At 65.8% G+C, this 18,424-nt stretch overlaps 1 protein-coding gene across 1 annotated transcript in view; it reads left to right on the forward strand.

Annotated features, from left to right (window-relative positions):
- LOC138755131 (fer-1-like protein 6) overlaps nt 1-18,424 on the forward strand; it is a 291,982-nt gene continuing 273,558 nt past the window's right edge. Inside the window, exons 1-2 of the mRNA XM_069920494.1 lie at nt 1-51; nt 148-279. Of these exons, the coding sequence (XP_069776595.1) occupies nt 202-279 (78 nt within the window). The 5' untranslated portion in view covers nt 1-51; nt 148-201. The remainder of the gene's footprint in view (nt 52-147; nt 280-18,424) is intronic.

The raw sequence follows: 18,424 nt of genomic DNA on the forward strand, positions 1-18,424 counted from the left end.
AAGCCAGTGTCCAAAATACAATCTACTGAATGCAAGACTCAACACTATCAGGTAAGAGAGCATATTGCAAGGTGTATGGGTCAATCCACGAGTATTTGGCACCCATGACTTGAATGCTGTTCACCAGAGGATTGCTGTGTCTCACAGGTTGCCATTACAGTTATTGAAGGACGGCAATTAGTTGGAGAAAATATCAACCCCATGGTGATAATTGAAGTTGGGGATGAGAAGAAGCAAACTACAGTGAAAGAAGGAACACACTTCCCTTTTTATAATGAGGTAGATGTCTCTTGTGTCATTAATACCTGCTGGTTTGGCATGCTGAAGTAAAGTTACGATGGTAGTTTCAAGAAGAGCAAATGGATTCCAAGGTTCATTTGGTGATTCAGGATAACTTCACGGCGTGCATGTTTAGGTGTGCTGTCTGGATGCCCAGGTGTCCCAGTGCAAGGGCGAAGCAGGCAGCCTGCTGGTCTCAGGGCTGCTCAGTGACAGGCCAACTCATTCGTGTTTGGCGTCTAGCACTGTGGATAAAGGAGTGAGCTGGAGAGGTTTGTGCAGCCTGCAGGAGAACTCCGGTCCACATATGTCAAGAAACCGAGGCCAGCCATCGGCGCGCTGTCTTTCCACTGACATCCTTTAATCCCAATTCCAATCTCGGTGGCAGCTAACTGCCCAACTGCTTGGAGTCTGAGAGCTCTACAACAAGCCCTTCAGCCCTATGAGTCTATGGCAACCAAGCTGGCATTCTGAGCTTCCCCTTTTTGCCTGAACTTCACCCACTTCCTTCTGAACCCTTCCTATCCATATATCAGTCCAAATGTCCTATAAACATGGTACTTGTACCTATTTCTAAAGCTTCCTCTGACAGCTAGTTCTAGATACTGACCACCCTCTGAGTGAAATGGTTGCCATCAGGTTCCTTGAATTTCTCCCCTCTCAGCTTAAAACCTCTCCCTTCTAGTTCTAGAATCATCTAACCTGGGAAAAAGACAATGAGCATTAATTTCATCCACGCCTCTCGTGTTCCTATATACCCCTATTAGGTCATGAATCAACATCAAAGGACCCCAGCTTGAAGATATGCGTGCAGTTTATTTTCAGGGTGACACAGTTAGCGCCAGTGATTGGGATGGGTTCAAATCCCGCGCTATCTGTAAGAAGTTTGTACATTTTCCACGTGTCTGCGTGGGTTTTCCCCGGGGGCTCCAGTTCCCTCCCAATATTCAAAACCACCTTGCGGTGTAGGTTAATTGGGTGTAAGTTGGGCTGCACGGACTTGCGGGCCGAAATGGCCTGTTACCGTGCTCGATGGCTAAATTTAAAATTTAAAAATTAAATTTAAATTTAATTTAATTTAAAATTTGACTGCCAACAAGTTTGAGTGGCCTGGAAGTTCAGCCCATAAATCCCATGCATGGCATCCCATCAACCGAAGTATCCAAAATCTCCTGAACTAATCTGAGGCTGTTTGGGCAATTTATCCGGAGTGGGGTTTTCTCCTGAAGATCTCTGCATGTCGGTTCACTCTCTGACAGTGAGATTTGTGAAGGATGGGTGGAATTTCTCTCATCGAGAGTGGTCAAAGTTAACGTGGAGAAACCATCCGGATATTCCTGCACTTCATGATGGCAAACCGATACTGTAAAAGGAAGTTGGCTGTCCCTTAGCTTGTCACCCTCCCTGCACACCCCTCCCCCCAACAGCTTGTCACCCTCCCTGCGCACCCCCTCCCCCCCAACAGCTTGTCACCCTCCCTGCGCACCCCTCCCCCCCAACAGCTTGTCACCCTCCCTGCGCACCCCCTCCCCCCAACAGCTTGTCACCCTCCCTGCGCACCCCCTCCCCCCCAACAGCTTGTCACCCTCCCTGCGCACCCCTCCCCCCAACGGCTTGTCACCCTCCTTGCGCACCGCCTCCCCCCCCAACGGCTTGTCACCCTCCCTGCGCACCCCCTCCCCCCCAACAGCTTGTCACCCTCCCTGTGCACCCCCTCCCCCCCAACAGCTTGTCACCCTCCCTGCGCACCCCCTCCCCCCTCAACAGCTTGTCACCCTCCCTGTGCACCCCCTCCCCCCCAACAGCTTGTCACCCTCCCTGCGCACCCCCTCTCCCCCAACGGCTTGTCACCCTCCCTGCGCACCCCCTCCCCCCAACAGCTTGTCACCCTCCCTGCGCACCCCCTCCCCCCTCAACAGCTTGTCACCATCCCTGTGCACCCCCTCCCCCCCCCCCAACAGCTTGTCACCCTCCCTGCGCACCCCCTCCCCCCAACGGCTTGTCACCCTCCCTGCGCACCCCCTCCCCGCAACAGCTTGTCACCCTCCCTGCGCACCCCCTCCCCCCTCAACAGCTTGTCACCCTCCCTGCGCACCCCCTCCCCCGCCCAACAGCTTGTCACCCTCCCTGCGCACCCCCTCCCCCCAACGGCTTGTCACCCTCCCTGCGCACCCCCTCCCCCCTCAACAGCTTGTCACCCTCCCTGTGCACCCCCTCCCCCCCCCCAACAGCTTGTCACCCTCCCTGCGCACACCCTCCCCCCAACGGCTTGTCACCCTCCCTGCGCACCCCCTCCCCGCAACAGCTTGTCACCCTCCCTGCGCACCCCCTCCCCCCTCAACAGCTTGTCACCCTCCCTGTGCACCCCCTCCCCCGCCCAACAGCTTGTCACCCTCCCTGCGCACCCCCTCTCCCCCAACGGCTTGTCACCCTCCCTGCGCACCCCCTCCCCCCCAATAGCTTGTCACCCTCCCTGTGCACCCCCTCCCCCGCCCAACAGCTTGTCACCCTCCCTGCGCACCCCCTCTCCCCCAACGGCTTGTCACCCTCCCTGCGCACCCCCTCCCCCCCAATAGCTTGTCACCCTCCCTGTGCACCCCCTCCCCCGCCCAACAGCTTGTCACCCTCCCTGCGCACCCCCTCCCCCCCAACGGCTTGTCACCCTCCCTGCGCACCCCCTCCCCCCCAATAGCTTGTCACCCTCCCTGTGCACCCCCTCCCCCGCCCAACAGCTTGTCACCCTCCCTGCGCACCCCCTCTCCCCCAACGGCTTGTCACCCTCCCTGCGCACCCCCTCCCCCCCAATAGCTTGTCACCCTACCTGTGCACCCCCTCCCCCGCCCAACAGCTTGTCACCCTCCCTGCGCACCCCCTCTCCCCCAACGGCTTGTCACCCTCCCTGCGCACCCCCTCCCCCCCAATAGCTTGTCACCCTCTCTGTGCACCCCCTCCCCCGCCCAACACCTTGTCACCCTCCCTGCGCACCCCCTCCCCCCCAATAGCTTGTCACCCTCCCTGTGCACCCCCTCCCCCGCCCAACAGCTTGTCACCCTCCCTGCGCACCCGCTCTCCCCCAACGGCTTGTCACCCTCCCTGCGCACCCCCTCCCCCCCAATAGCTTGTCACCCTCCCTGTGCACCCCCTCCCCCGCCCAACAGCTTGTCACCCTCCCTGCGCACCCCCTCTCCCCCAACGGCTTGTCACCCTCCCTGCGCACCCCCTCCCCCCCAATAGCTTGTCACCCTCCCTGTGCACCCCCTCCCCCGCCCAACAGCTTGTCACCCTCCCTGCGCACCCCCTCTCCCCCAACGGCTTGTCACCCTCCCTGCGCACCCCCTCCCCCCCAATAGCTTGTCACCCTCCCTGTGCACCCCCTCCCCCGCCCAACAGCTTGTCACCCTCCCTGCGCACCCCCTCTCCCCCAACGGCTTGTCACCCTCCCTGCGCACACCCTCCCCCCCAATAGCTTGTCACCCTCCCTGTGCACCCCCTCCCCCGCCCAACAGCTTGTCACCCTCCCTGCGCACCCCCGCCCCCCCAACGGCTTGTCACCCTCCCTGCGCACCCCCTCCCCCCGAATAGCTTGTCACCCTCCCTGTGCACCCCCTCCCCCGCCCAACAGCTTGTCACCCTCCCTGCGCACCCCCTCTCCCCCAACGGCTTGTCACCCTCCCTGCGCACCCCCTCCCCCCCAATAGCTTGTCACCCTCCCTGTGCACCCCCTCCCCCGCCCAACAGCTTGTCACCCTCCCTGCGCACCCCCTCCCCCCCAACGGCTTGTCACCCTCCCTGCGCACTCCCTCCCCCCCAATAGCTTGTCACCCTCCCTGTGCACCCCCTCCCCCGCCCAACAGCTTGTCACCTTCCCTGCGCACCCCCTCTCCCCCAACGGCTTGTCACCCTCCCTGCGCACCCCCTCCCCCCCAATAGCTTGTCACCCTCCCTGTGCACCCCCTCCCCCGCCCAACAGCTTGTCACCCTCCCTGCGCACCCCCTCTCCCCCAACGGCTTGTCACCCTCCCTGCGCACCCCCTCCCCCCCAATAGCTTGTCACCCTCCCTGTGCACCCCCTCCCCCGCCCAACAGCTTGTCACCCTCCCTGCGCACCCCCTCTCCCCCAACGGCTTGTCACCCTCCCTGCGCACCCCCTCCCCCCCAATAGCTTGTCACCCTCCCTGTGCACCCCCTCCCCCGCCCAACAGCTTGTCACCCTCCCTGCGCACCCCCTCCCCCCCAATAGCTTGTCACCCTCCCTGTGCACCCCCTCCCCCGCCCAACAGCTTGTCACCCTCCCTGCGCACCCCCTCTCCCCCAACGGCTTGTCACCCTCCCTGCGCACCCCCTCCCCCCCAATAGCTTGTCACCCTCCCTGTGCACCCCCTCCCCCGCCCAACAGCTTGTCACCCTCCCTGCGCACCCCCTCTCCCCCAACGGCTTGTCACCCTCCCTGCGCACCCCCTCCCCCCCAATAGCTTGTCACCCTCCCTGTGCACCCCCTCCCCCGCCCAACAGCTTGTCACCCTCCCTGCGCACCCCCTCCCCCCCAATAGCTTGTCACCCTCCCTGTGCACCCCCTCCCCTGCCCAACAGCTTGTCACCCTCCCTGCGCACCCCCTCCCCCCCAACGGCTTGTCACCCTCCCTGCGCACCCCCTCCCCCCAACGGCTTGTCACCCTCCCTGCGCACCCCCTCCCCCCCAATAGCTTGTCACCCTCCCTGTGCACCCCCTCCCCCGCCCAACAGCTTGTCACCCTCCCTGCGCACCCCCTCCCCCCCAACGGCTTGTCACCCTCCCTGCGCACCCCCTCCCCCCCAACGGCTTGTCACCCTCCCTGCACACCCCCTCCCCCCCAATAGCTTGTCACCCTCCCTGTGCACCCCCTCCCCCGCCCAACAGCTTGTCACCTTCCCTGCGCACCCCCTCTCCCCCAACGGCTTGTCACCCTCCCTGCGCACCCCCTCCCCCCCAATAGCTTGTCACCCTCCCTGTGCACCCCCTCCCCCGCCCAACAGCTTGTCACCCTCCCTGCGCACCCCCTCTCCCCCAACGGCTTGTCACCCTCCCTGCGCACCCCCTCCCCCCCAATAGCTTGTCACCCTCCCTGTGCACCCCCTCCCCCGCCCAACAGCTTGTCACCCTCCCTGCGCACCCCCTCCCCCCCAATAGCTTGTCACCCTCCCTGTGCACTCCCTCCCCCGCCCAACAGCTTGTCACCCTCCCTGCGCACCCCCTCTCCCCCAACGGCTTGTCACCCTCCCTGCGCACCCCCTCCCCCCCAATAGCTTGTCACCCTCCCTGTGCACCCCCTCCCCCGCCCAACAGCTTGTCACCCTCCCTGCGCACCCCCTCTCCCCCAACGGCTTGTCACCCTCCCTGCGCACCCCCTCCCCCCCAATAGCTTGTCACCCTCCCTGTGCACCCCCTCCCCCGCCCAACAGCTTGTCACCCTCCCTGCGCACCCCCTCCCCCCCAATAGCTTGTCACCCTCCCTGTGCACCCCCTCCCCCGCCCAACAGCTTGTCACCCTCCCTGCGCACCCCCTCCCCCCCAACGGCTTGTCACCCTCCCTGCGCACCCCCTCCCCCCAACGGCTTGTCACCCTCCCTGCGCACCCCCTCCCCCCCAATAGCTTGTCACCCTCCCTGCGCACCCCCTCCCCCCCAATAGCTTGTCACCCTCCCTGTGCACCCCCTCCCCCGCCCAACAGCTTGTCACCCTCCCTGCGCACCCCCTCTCCCCCAACGGCTTGTCACCCTCCCTGCGCACCCCCTCCCCCCAATAGCTTGTCACCCTCCCTGTGCACCCCCTCCCCCGCCCAACAGCTTGTCACCCTCCCTGCGCACCCCCTCCCCCCCAATAGCTTGTCACCCTCCCTGTGCACCCCCTCCCCCGCCCAACAGCTTGTCACCCTCCCTGCGCACCCCCTCTCCCCCAACGGCTTGTCACCCTCCCTGCGCACCCCCTCCCCCCCAATAGCTTGTCACCCTCCCTGTGCACCCCCTCCCCCGCCCAACAGCTTGTCACCCTCCCTGCGCACCCCCTCTCCCCCAACGGCTTGTCACCCTCCCTGCGCACCCCCTCCCCCCCAATAGCTTGTCACCCTCCCTGTGCACCCCCTCCCCCGCCCAACAGCTTGTCACCCTCCCTGCGCACCCCCTCCCCCCCAATAGCTTGTCACCCTCCCTGTGCACCCCCTCCCCCGCCCAACAGCTTGTCACCCTCCCTGCGCACCCCCTCCCCCCCAACGGCTTGTCACCCTCCCTGCGCACCCCCTCCCCCCAACGGCTTGTCACCCTCCCTGCGCACCCCCTCCCCCCCAATAGCTTGTCACCCTCCCTGTGCACCCCCTCCCCCGCCCAACAGCTTGTCACCCTCCCTGCGCACCCCCTCCCCCCCAACGGCTTGTCACCCTCCCTGCGCACCCCCTCCCCCCCAACGGCTTGTCACCCTCCCTGCACACCCCCTCCCCCCCAATAGCTTGTCACCCTCCCTGTGCACCCCCTCCCCCGCCCAACAGCTTGTCACCTTCCCTGCGCACCCCCTCTCCCCCAACGGCTTGTCACCCTCCCTGCGCACCCCCTCCCCCCCAATAGCTTGTCACCCTCCCTGTGCACCCCCTCCCCCGCCCAACAGCTTGTCACCCTCCCTGCGCACCCCCTCTCCCCCAACGGCTTGTCACCCTCCCTGCGCACCCCCTCCCCCCCAATAGCTTGTCACCCTCCCTGTGCACCCCCTCCCCCGCCCAACAGCTTGTCACCCTCCCTGCGCACCCCCTCCCCCCCAACGGCTTGTCACCCTCCCTGCGCACCCCCTCCCCCCCAATAGCTTGTCACCCACCCTGTGCACCCCCTCCCCCGCCCAACAGCTTGTCACCCTCCCTGCGCACCCCCTCTCCCCCAACGGCTTGTCACCCTCCCTGCGCACCCCCTCCCCCCAACGGCTTGTCACCCTCCCTGTGCACCCCCTCCCCCGCCCAACAGCTTGTCACCCTCCCTGCGCACCCCCTCTCCCCCAACGGCTTGTCACCCTCCCTGCGCACCCCCTCCCCCCCAATAGCTTGTCACCCTCCCTGTGCACCCCCTCCCCCGCCCAACAGCTTGTCACCCTCCCTGCGCACCCCCTCCCCCCCAATAGCTTGTCACCCTCCCTGTGCACCCCCTCCCCCGCCCAACAGCTTGTCACCCTCCCTGCGCACCCCCTCTCCCCCAACGGCTTGTCACCCTCCCTGCGCACCCCCTCCCCCCCAATAGCTTGTCACCCTCCCTGTGCACCCCCTCCCCCGCCCAACAGCTTGTCACCCTCCCTGCGCACCCCCTCTCCCCCAACGGCTTGTCACCCTCCCTGCGCACCCCCTCCCCCCCAATAGCTTGTCACCCTCCCTGTGCACCCCCTCCCCCGCCCAACAGCTTGTCACCCTCCCTGCGCACCCCCTCTCCCCCAACGGCTTGTCACCCTCCCTGCGCACCCCCTCCCCCCCCAATAGCTTGTCACCCTCCCTGTGCACCCCCTCCCCCGCCCAACAGCTTGTCACCCTCCCTGCGCACCCCCTCTCCCCCAACGGCTTGTCACCCTCCCTGCGCACCCCCTCCCCCCCAATAGCTTGTCACCCTCCCTGTGCACCCCCTCCCCCGCCCAACAGCTTGTCACCCTCCCTGCGCACCCCCTCCCCCCCAACGGCTTGTCACCCTCCCTGCGCACCCCCTCCCCCCAATAGCTTGTCACCCTCCCTGTGCACCCCCTCCCCCGCCCAACAGCTTGTCACCCTCCCTGCGCACCCCCTCTCCCCCAACGGCTTGTCACCCTCCCTGCGCACCCCCTCCCCCCCAATAGCTTGTCACCCTCCCTGTGCACCCCCTCCCCCGCCCAACAGCTTGTCACCCTCCCTGCGCACCCCCTCCCCCCCAACGGCTTGTCACCCTCCCTGCGCACCCCCTCCCCCCCAATAGCTTGTCACCCTCCCTGCGCACCCCCTCCCCCGCCCAACAGCTTGTCACCTTCCCTGCGCACCCCCTCTCCCCCAACGGCTTGTCACCCTCCCTGCGCACCCCCTCCCCCCCAATAGCTTGTCACCCTCCCTGTGCACCCCCTCCCCCGCCCAACAGCTTGTCACCCTCCCTGCGCACCCCCTCTCCCCCAACGGCTTGTCACCCTCCCTGCGCACCCCCTCCTCCCCAATAGCTTGTCACCCTCCCTGTGCACCCCCTCCCCCGCCCAACAGCTTGTCACCCTCCCTGCGCACCCCCTCTCCCCCAACGGCTTGTCACCCTCCCTGCGCACCCCCTCCCCCCCAATAGCTTGTCACCCTCCCTGTGCACCCCCTCCCCCGCCCAACAGCTTGTCACCCTCCCTGCGCACCCCCTCCCCCCCAATAGCTTGTCACCCTCCCTGTGCACCCCCTCCCCCGCCCAACAGCTTGTCACCCTCCCTGCGCACCCCCTCTCCCCCAACGGCTTGTCACCCTCCCTGCGCACCCCCTCCCCCCCAATAGCTTGTCACCCTCCCTGCGCACCCCCTCCCCCGCCCAACAGCTTGTCACCCTCCCTGCGCACCCCCTCTCCCCCAACGGCTTGTCACCCTCCCTGCGCACCCCCTCCCCCCCAATAGCTTGTCACCCTCCCTGTGCACCCCCTCCCCCGCCCAACAGCTTGTCACCCTCCCTGCGCACCCCCTCCCCCCCAATAGCTTGTCACCCTCCCTGTGCACCCCCTCCCCCGCCCAACAGCTTGTCACCCTCCCTGCGCACCCCCTCCCCCCCAACGGCTTGTCACCCTCCCTGCGCACCCCCTCCCCCCCAACGGCTTGTCACCCTCCCTGCGCACCCCCTCCCCCCCAATAGCTTGTCACCCTCCCTGTGCACCCCCTCCCCCGCCCAACAGCTTGTCACCCTCCCTGCGCACCCCCTCCCCCCCAACGGCTTGTCACCCTCCCTGCGCACCCCCTCCCCCCCAACGGCTTGTCACCCTCCCTGCGCACCCCCTCCCCCCCAATAGCTTGTCACCCTCCATGTGCACCCCCTCCCCCCCAACGGCTTGTCACCCTCCCTGCGCACCCCCTCCCCCCCAACGGCTTGTCACCCTCCCTGCGCACCCCCTCCCCCCCAATAGCTTGTCACCCTCCATGTGCACCCCCTCCCCCCCAACGGCTTGTCACCCTCCCTGCGCACCCCCTCCCCCCCAATAGCTTGTCACCCTCCCTGTGCACCCCCTCCCCCGCCCAACAGCTTGTCACCCTCCCTGCGCACCCCCTCCCCCCCAACGGCTTGTCACCCTCCCTGCGCACCCCCTCCCCCCCAATAGCTTGTCACCCTCCCTGTGCACCCCCTCCCCCGCCCAACAGCTTGTCACCCTCCCTGCGCACCCCCTCCCCCCAACGGCTTGTCACCCTCCCTGCGCACCCCCTCCCCCCCAACGGCTTGTCACCCTCCCTGCGCACCCCCTCCCCCCCAATAGCTTGTCACCCTCCCTGTGCACCCCCTCCCCCGCCCAACAGCTTGTCACCCTCCCTGCGCACCCCCTCCCCCCCAACGGCTTGTCACCCTCCCTGCGCACCCCCTCCCCCCCAACGGCTTGTCACCCTCCCTGCGCACCCCCTCCCCCCCAATAGCTTGTCACCCTCCATGTGCACCCCCTCCCCCCCAACGGCTTGTCACCCTCCCTGCGCACCCCCTCCCCCCCAACGGCTTGTCACCCTCCCTGCGCACCCCCTCCCCCCCAATAGCTTGTCACCCTCCATGTGCACCCCCTCCCCCCAACGGCTTGTCACCCTCCCTGCGCACCCCCTCCCCCCCAATAGCTTGTCACCCTCCATGTGCACCCCCTCCCCCCAACGGCTTGTCACCCTCCCTGCGCACCCCCTCCCCCCCAATAGCTTGTCACCCTCCATGTGCACCCCCTCCCCCCCAACGGCTTGTCACCCTCCCTGCGCACCCCCTCCCCCCCAACGGCTTGTCACCCTCCCTGCGCACCCCCCTCCCCCCCAACGGCTTGTCACCCTCCCTGCGCACCCCCTCCCCCCCAATAGCTTGTCACCCTCCATGTGCACCCCCTCCCCCCCAACGGCTTGTCACCCTCCCTGCGCACCCCCTCCCCCCCAATAGCTTGTCACCCTCCCTGTGCACCCCCTCCCCCGCCCAACAGCTTGTCACCCTCCCTGCGCACCCCCTCCCCCCCAACGGCTTGTCACCCTCCCTGCGCACCCCCCTCCCCCCCAATAGCTTGTCACCCTCCCTGTGCACCCCCTCCCCCGCCCAACAGCTTGTCACCCTCCCTGCGCACCCCCTCCCCCCCAACGGCTTGTCACCCTCCCTGCGCACCCCCTCCCCCCCAACGGCTTGTCACCCTCCCTGCGCACCCCCTCCCCCCCAATAGCTTGTCACCCTCCCTGTGCACCCCCTCCCCCGCCCAACAGCTTGTCACCCTCCCTGCGCACCCCCTCCCCCCCAACGGCTTGTCACCCTCCCTGCGCACCCCCTCCCCCCCAACGGCTTGTCACCCTCCCTGCGCACCCCCTCCCCCCCAATAGCTTGTCACCCTCCCTGTGCACCCCCCTCCCCCGCCCAACAGCTTGTCACCCTCCCTGCGCACCCCCTCCCCCCCAACGCTTGTCACCCTCCCTGCGCACCCCCTCCCCCCCAACGGCTTGTCACCCTCCCTGCGCACCCCCCTCCCCCCCCAATAGCTTGTCACCCTCCATGTGCACCCCCTCCCCCCCAACGGCTTGTCACCCTCCCTGCGCACCCCCTCCCCCCCAACGGCTTGTCACCCTCCCTGCGCACCCCCCTCCCCCCCAATAGCTTGTCACCCTCCATGTGCACCCCCTCCCCCCAACGGCTTGTCACCCTCCCTGCGCACCCCCTCCCCCCCAATAGCTTGTCACCCTCCCTGTGCACCCCCTCCCCCGCCCAACAGCTTGTCACCCTCCCTGCGCACCCCCCTCCCCCCCAACGGCTTGTCACCCTCCCTGCGCACCCCCTCCCCCCCAATAGCTTGTCACCCTCCCTGTGCACCCCCTCCCCCGCCCAACAGCTTGTCACCCTCCCTGCGCACCCCCCTCCCCCCCAACGGCTTGTCACCCTCCCTGCGCACCCCCCTCCCCCCCAACGGCTTGTCACCCTCCCTGCGCACCCCCTCCCCCCCAATAGCTTGTCACCCTCCCTGTGCACCCCCTCCCCCGCCCAACAGCTTGTCACCCTCCCTGCGCACCCCCTCCCCCCCAACGGCTTGTCACCCTCCCTGCGCACCCCCTCCCCCCCAACGGCTTGTCACCCTCCCTGCGCACCCCTCCCCCCCAATAGCTTGTCACCCTCCATGTGCACCCCCTCCCCCCCAACGGCTTGTCACCCTCCCTGCGCACCCCCTCCCCCCCAACGGCTTGTCACCCTCCCTGCGCACCCCCTCCCCCCCAATAGCTTGTCACCCTCCATGTGCACCCCCTCCCCCCAACGGCTTGTCACCCTCCCCTGCGCACCCCCTCCCCCCCAATAGCTTGTCACCCTCCATGTGCACCCCTCCCCCCAACGGCTTGTCACCCTCCCTGCGCACCCCCTCCCCCCCAATAGCTTGTCACCCTCCATGTGCACCCCCTCCCCCCCAACGGCTTGTCACCCTCCCTGCGCACCCCCTCCCCCATAACGGCTTGTCACCCTCCCCTGCGCACCCCCCTCCCCCCCAACGGCTTGTCACCCTCCCTGCGCACCCCCTCCCCCCAATAGCTTGTCACCCTCCCTGTGCACCCCCTCCCCGCCCAACAGCTTGTCACCCTCCCTGCGCACCCCCTCCCCCCAATAGCTTGTCACCCTCCCTGTGCACCCCCTCCCCGCCCAACAGCTTGTCACCCTCCCTGCGCACCCCCTCCCCCCCAACGGCTTGTCACCCTCCCTGCGCACCCCCTCCCCCCAACGGCTTGTCACCCTCCCTGCGCACCCCCTCCCCCCCAATAGCTTGTCACCCTCCCTGTGCACCCCCTCCCCCGCCCAACAGCTTGTCACCCTCCCTGCGCACCCCCTCCCCCCCAACGGCTTGTCACCCTCCCTGCGCACCCCCTCCCCCCCAACGGCTTGTCACCCTCCCTGCGCACCCCCTCCCCCCCAATAGCTTGTCACCCTCCATGTGCACCCCTCCCCCCCAACGGCTTGTCACCCTCCCTGCGCACCCCCTCCCCCCCCAACGGCTTGTCACCCTCCCTGCGCACCCCCCTCCCCCCAATAGCTTGTCACCCTCCATGTGCACCCCCTCCCCCCAACGGCTTGTCACCCTCCCTGCGCACCCCCTCCCCCCCAATAGCTTGTCACCCTCCCTGTGCACCCCCTCCCCCGCCCAACAGCTTGTCACCCTCCCTGCGCACCCCCTCCCCCCCAACGGCTTGTCACCCTCCCTGCGCACCCCCTCCCCCCCAATAGCTTGTCACCCTCCCTGTGCACCCCCTCCCCCCGCCCAACAGCTTGTCACCCTCCCTGCGCACCCCCTCCCCCCAACGCTTGTCACCCTCCCTGCGCACCCCCTCCCCCCCAACGGCTTGTCACCCTCCCTGCGCACCCCCTCCCCCCAATAGCTTGTCACCCTCCCTGTGCACCCCCTCCCCCGCCCAACAGCTTGTCACCCTCCCTGCGCACCCCCTCCCCCCAACGGCTTGTCACCCTCCCTGCGCACCCCCTCCCCCCCAACGGCTTGTCACCCTCCCTGCGCACCCCCTCCCCCCCAATAGCTTGTCACCCTCCATGTGCACCCCCTCCCCCCCAACGGCTTGTCACCCTCCCTGCGCACCCCCTCCCCCCCAACGGCTTGTCACCCTCCCTGCGCACCCCCCTCCCCCCCAATAGCTTGTCACCCTCCATGTGCACCCCCTCCCCCCAACGGCTTGTCACCCTCCCTGCGCACCCCCTCCCCCCCAATAGCTTGTCACCCTCCATGTGCACCCCCTCCCCCCCAACGGCTTGTCACCCTCCCTGCGCACCCCCTCCCCCCCAATAGCTTGTCACCCTCCATGTGCACCCCCTCCCCCCCCAACGGCTTGTCACCCTCCCTGCGCACCCCCTCCCCCCCAACGGCTTGTCACCCTCCCTGCGCACCCCCTCCCCCCCAACGGCTTGTCACCCTCCCTGCGCACCCCCTCCCCCCCCAATAGCTTGTCACCCTCCATGTGCACCCCCTCCCCCCCAACGGCTTGTCACCCTCCCTGCGCACCCCCTCCCCCCCAATAGCTTGTCACCCTCCCTGTGCACCCCCTCCCCCGCCCAACAGCTTGTCACCCTCCCTGCGCACCCCCTCCCCCCCAACGGCTTGTCACCCTCCCTGCGCACCCCCTCCCCCCCAATAGCTTGTCACCCTCCCTGTGCACCCCCTCCCCCGCCCAACAGCTTGTCACCCTCCCTGCGCACCCCCTCCCCCCCAACGGCTTGTCACCCTCCCTGCGCACCCCCTCCCCCCCAACGGCTTGTCACCCTCCCTGCGCACCCCCTCCCCCCCAATAGCTTGTCACCCTCCCTGTGCACCCCCTCCCCCGCCCAACAGCTTGTCACCCTCCCTGCGCACCCCCTCCCCCCCAACGGCTTGTCACCCTCCCTGCGCACCCCCTCCCCCCCAACGGCTTGTCACCCCTCCCTGCGCACCCCCTCCCCCCCAATAGCTTGTCACCCTCCATGTGCACCCCCTCCCCCCCAACGGCTTGTCACCCTCCCTGCGCACCCCCTCCCCCCAACGGCTTGTCACCCTCCCTGCGCACCCCCTCCCCCCAATAGCTTGTCACCCTCCATGTGCACCCCCTCCCCCCAACGGCTTGTCACCCTCCCTGCGCACCCCCTCCCCCCCAATAGCTTGTCACCCTCCATGTGCACCCCCTCCCCCAACGGCTTGTCACCCTCCCTGCGCACCCCCTCCCCCCCCAATAGCTTGTCACCCTCCATGTGCACCCCCTCCCCCGCCCAACAGCTTGTCACCCTCCCTGCGCACCCCCTCCCCCCCAATAGCTTGTCACCCTTCCCTGTGCACCCCCTCCCCCGCCCAACAGCTTGTCACCCTCCCTGCGCACCCCCTCCCCCCCAACGGCTTGTCACCCTCCCTGCGCACCCCCTCCCCCCCAACGGCTTGTCACCCTCCCTGCGCACCCCCTCCCCCCCAATAGCTTGTCACCCTCCCTGTGCACCCCCTCCCCCGCCCAACAGCTTGTCACCCTCCCTGCGCACCCCCTCCCCCCCAACGGCTTGTCACCCTCCCTGCGCACCCCCTCCCCCCCAACGGCTTGTCACCCTCCCTGCGCACCCCCTCCCCCCCCAATAGCTTGTCACCCTCCATGTGCACCCCCTCCCCCCCAACGGCTTGTCACCCTCCCTGCGCACCCCCTCCCCCCCAACGGCTTGTCACCCTCCCTGCGCACCCCCTCCCCCCCAATAGCTTGTCACCCTCCATGTGCACCCCCTCCCCCCCAACGGCTTGTCACCCTCCCTGCGCACCCCCTCCCCCCCAATAGCTTGTCACCCTCCCTGTGCACCCCCTCCCCCGCCCAACAGCTTGTCACCCTCCCTGCGCACCCCCTCCCCCCCAACGGCTTGTCACCCTCCCTGCGCACCCCCTCCCCCCCAATAGCTTGTCACCCTCCCTGTGCACCCCCTCCCCCGCCCAACAGCTTGTCACCCTCCCTGCGCACCCCCTCCCCCCCAACGGCTTGTCACCCTCCCTGCGCACCCCCTCCCCCCCAACGGCTTGTCACCCTCCCTGCGCACCCCCTCCCCCCCAATAGCTTGTCACCCTCCCTGTGCACCCCCTCCCCCGCCCAACAGCTTGTCACCCTCCCTGCGCACCCCCTCCCCCCCAACGGCTTGTCACCCTCCCTGCGCACCCCCTCCCCCCCAACGGCTTGTCACCCTCCCTGCGCACCCCCTCCCCCCCAATAGCTTGTCACCCTCCATGTGCACCCCCTCCCCCCCAACGGCTTGTCACCCTCCCTGCGCACCCCCTCCCCCCCAACGGCTTGTCACCCTCCCTGCGCACCCCCTCCCCCCCAATAGCTTGTCACCCTCCATGTGCACCCCCTCCCCCCAACGGCTTGTCACCCTCCCTGCGCACCCCCTCCCCCCCAATAGCTTGTCACCCTCCATGTGCACCCCCTCCCCCCAACGGCTTGTCACCCTCCCTGCGCACCCCCTCCCCCCCAATAGCTTGTCACCCTCCATGTGCACCCCCTCCCCCCCAACGGCTTGTCACCCTCCCTGCGCACCCCCTCCCCCATAACGGCTTGTCACCCTCCCTGCGCACCCCCTCCCCCCCAACGGCTTGTCACCCTCCCTGCGCACCCCCTCCCCCCCAATAGCTTGTCACCCTCCATGTGCACCCCCTCCCCCCCAACGGCTTGTCACCCTCCCTGCGCACCCCCTCCCCCCCAATAGCTTGTCACCCTCCCTGTGCACCCCCTCCCCCGCCCAACAGCTTGTCACCCTCCCTGCGCACCCCCTCCCCCCCAACGGCTTGTCACCCTCCCTGCGCACCCCCTCCCCCCCAATAGCTTGTCACCCTCCCTGTGCACCCCCTCCCCCGCCCAACAGCTTGTCACCCTCCCTGCGCACCCCTTCCCCCCCAACGGCTTGTCACCCTCCCTGCGCACCCCCTCCCCCCCAACGGCTTGTCACCCTCCCTGCGCACCCCCTCCCCCACAATAGCTTGTCACCCTCCCTGTGCACCCCCTCCCCCGCCCAACAGCTTGTCACCCTCCCTGCGCACCCCCTCCCCCCCAACGGCTTGTCACCCTCCCTGCGCACCCCCTCCCCCCCAACGGCTTGTCACCCTCCCTGCGCACCCCCTCCCCCCCAATAGCTTGTCACCCTCCATGTGCACCCCCTCCCCCCCCAACGGCTTGTCACCCTCCCTGCGCACCCCCCTCCCCCCCAACGGCTTGTCACCCTCCCTGCGCACCCCCTCCCCCCCAATAGCTTGTCACCCTCCATGTGCACCCCCTCCCCCCAACGGCTTGTCACCCTCCCTGCGCACCCCCTCCCCCCCAATAGCTTGTCACCCTCCATGTGCACCCCCTCCCCCCAACGGCTTGTCACCCTCCCTGCGCACCCCCTCCCCCCCAATAGCTTGTCACCCTCCATGTGCACCCCCTCCCCCCCAACGGCTTGTCACCCTCCCTGCGCACCCCCTCCCCCCCAATAGCTTGTCACCCTCCATGTGCACCCCCTCCCCCCAACGGCTTGTCACCCTCCCTGCGCACCCCCTCCCCCCCAATAGCTTGTCACCCTCCATGTGCACCCCCTCCCCCCAACGGCTTGTCACCCTCCCTGCGCACCCCCTCCCCCCCAATAGCTTGTCACCCTCCATGTGCACCCCCTCCCCCCCAACGGCTTGTCACCCTCCCTGCGCACCCCCTCCCCCCCAATAGCTTGTCACCCTCCATGTGCACCCCCTCCCCCCAACGGCTTGTCACCCTCCCTGCGCACCCCCTCCCCCCCAATAGCTTGTCACCCTCCATGTGCACCCCCTCCCCCCAACGGCTTGTCACCCTCCCTGCGCACCCCCTCCCCCCCAATAGCTTGTCACCCTCCATGTGCACCCGTCCCCCCCCTCCAACAGCTTGTCATTTCAGAGCAAAAGGGCCCAAATCACTACAAGTGTAAATGAGCTCTGTTTGGATGTAAGAGGTTTGCTGGTCTCTTTTGCTGTTTGTTGAACAATTGATTAACTTTTAAAAATACAAAGGAAAATTTGTCCCTTATATGTTTCTAAATTGATGTAGAAATGTTTACAGATGAAAACACATTTCACATCTGTTGCAATCCTTTCTATTTATTGTCCTGTAATGAAACAGAAATGTAATATTACACAAGGGGGACAAAAGCCTCTTCCACATTGGCAACTGCAAAATTGGCATGTGAACGGCCTGTTTTGAAATACCAGTAAGGCCGTCCACACTGGACCAAGAAAACCCGGTTCCATGCACCCTTTCTCATTGCCTCCCAGTATCACAGAGCAAAGGGTGACCCAGCCACCAGTGGTGACGTTCTGGGTGACATATTACATTCTCACAGGCAGTGAATGTTTTGTTCTATATACCCCACTCCAGCCTCTCACTCTTGAGTTTGTTCCCACACATCGCAAGGATTTCCCATCAGTGCAAGGGGAGGGGGTGGTCACATGGGTTCCCTGTCCCTGCAGGGGTTTCAAAGGCAATGTGCAGAAATGGACCAGGAGGTTTCTGATCAGGGGTGGCCACAGTCACCGTGGTCACAGGGCGCAAAGTCGAAGATGGCAACGATGGTGTGCCAGCATCTGGCTGGGTTGGAGGAACCGCTGAAGGTGCCGGTGGTGCCGGGGGAGGAATCAGTCGGATGCACATCCTGGGTGTCGGGACCTCCAAGGACATGGCTCTAGGAGAAGAAGACGTTGTAGCCCAGGGGCAGGCAGGGGAAAATGGCACCACCGTTGGAACCCTGTGGATACCAGGGGCATAGATCGATCAGTCCCCCTCGCTGATCCCCACCTATCCACACCCACCCACATCCCCTTCCCCACCCCAACCTTCCCACACCAATATGCCCCCACATACATGCCCCCCCCCCCCCCCCCCCCACACCCAACCTCAGGAGCATAATGGAGCAGATAAAAGAAAATAACAAATAATGAGGACAACTGAATTTCGGATTTAGTGGGTGAATTTATTAGGGTAAATTTTTGACAGCACTAAAACAGAACTTTTGTTAAATTATGCGTGTTTTTTCCCACGCTCTTTTATTCGTGTTTTATTCCTGCCACAATTTTCCTACATTCCTTTATAAATTATGCACTTATGTTTTATTAAATTATGCATGTATATTCCCACAATTAAAAAACAGATGAACACAGTTTTGTAGTAAATGATTTTATGTAGAAAAGACAGGTGTGGGAAAGTGGGAGCGGGGATAAAGCACATACAAGCATGTGAAAGTCTAACGCTAACCTTAACCCCAATACCAACCCCAACCCTGACCCTAATACTACATTTGACACTAGGTCTGCCAGATTGTGAGCAAGCTGGTCTGTGGGCTTATCCTCAGTTTGAACAGTCTGAAGCCCACTGCCCCGCTCCCCCATCAACAGCCCACCACCAACCCCCAAAGATAGGTAGCAGTGATTAGTAAGTGATTATTTAAGGTGGTATGGAAGTGGAAAGAAAAAG

This window comes from Narcine bancroftii, chromosome 2, assembly GCF_036971445.1.
Source record: "Narcine bancroftii isolate sNarBan1 chromosome 2, sNarBan1.hap1, whole genome shotgun sequence".
Classification (NCBI taxonomy): domain Eukaryota; kingdom Metazoa; phylum Chordata; class Chondrichthyes; order Torpediniformes; family Narcinidae; genus Narcine; species Narcine bancroftii.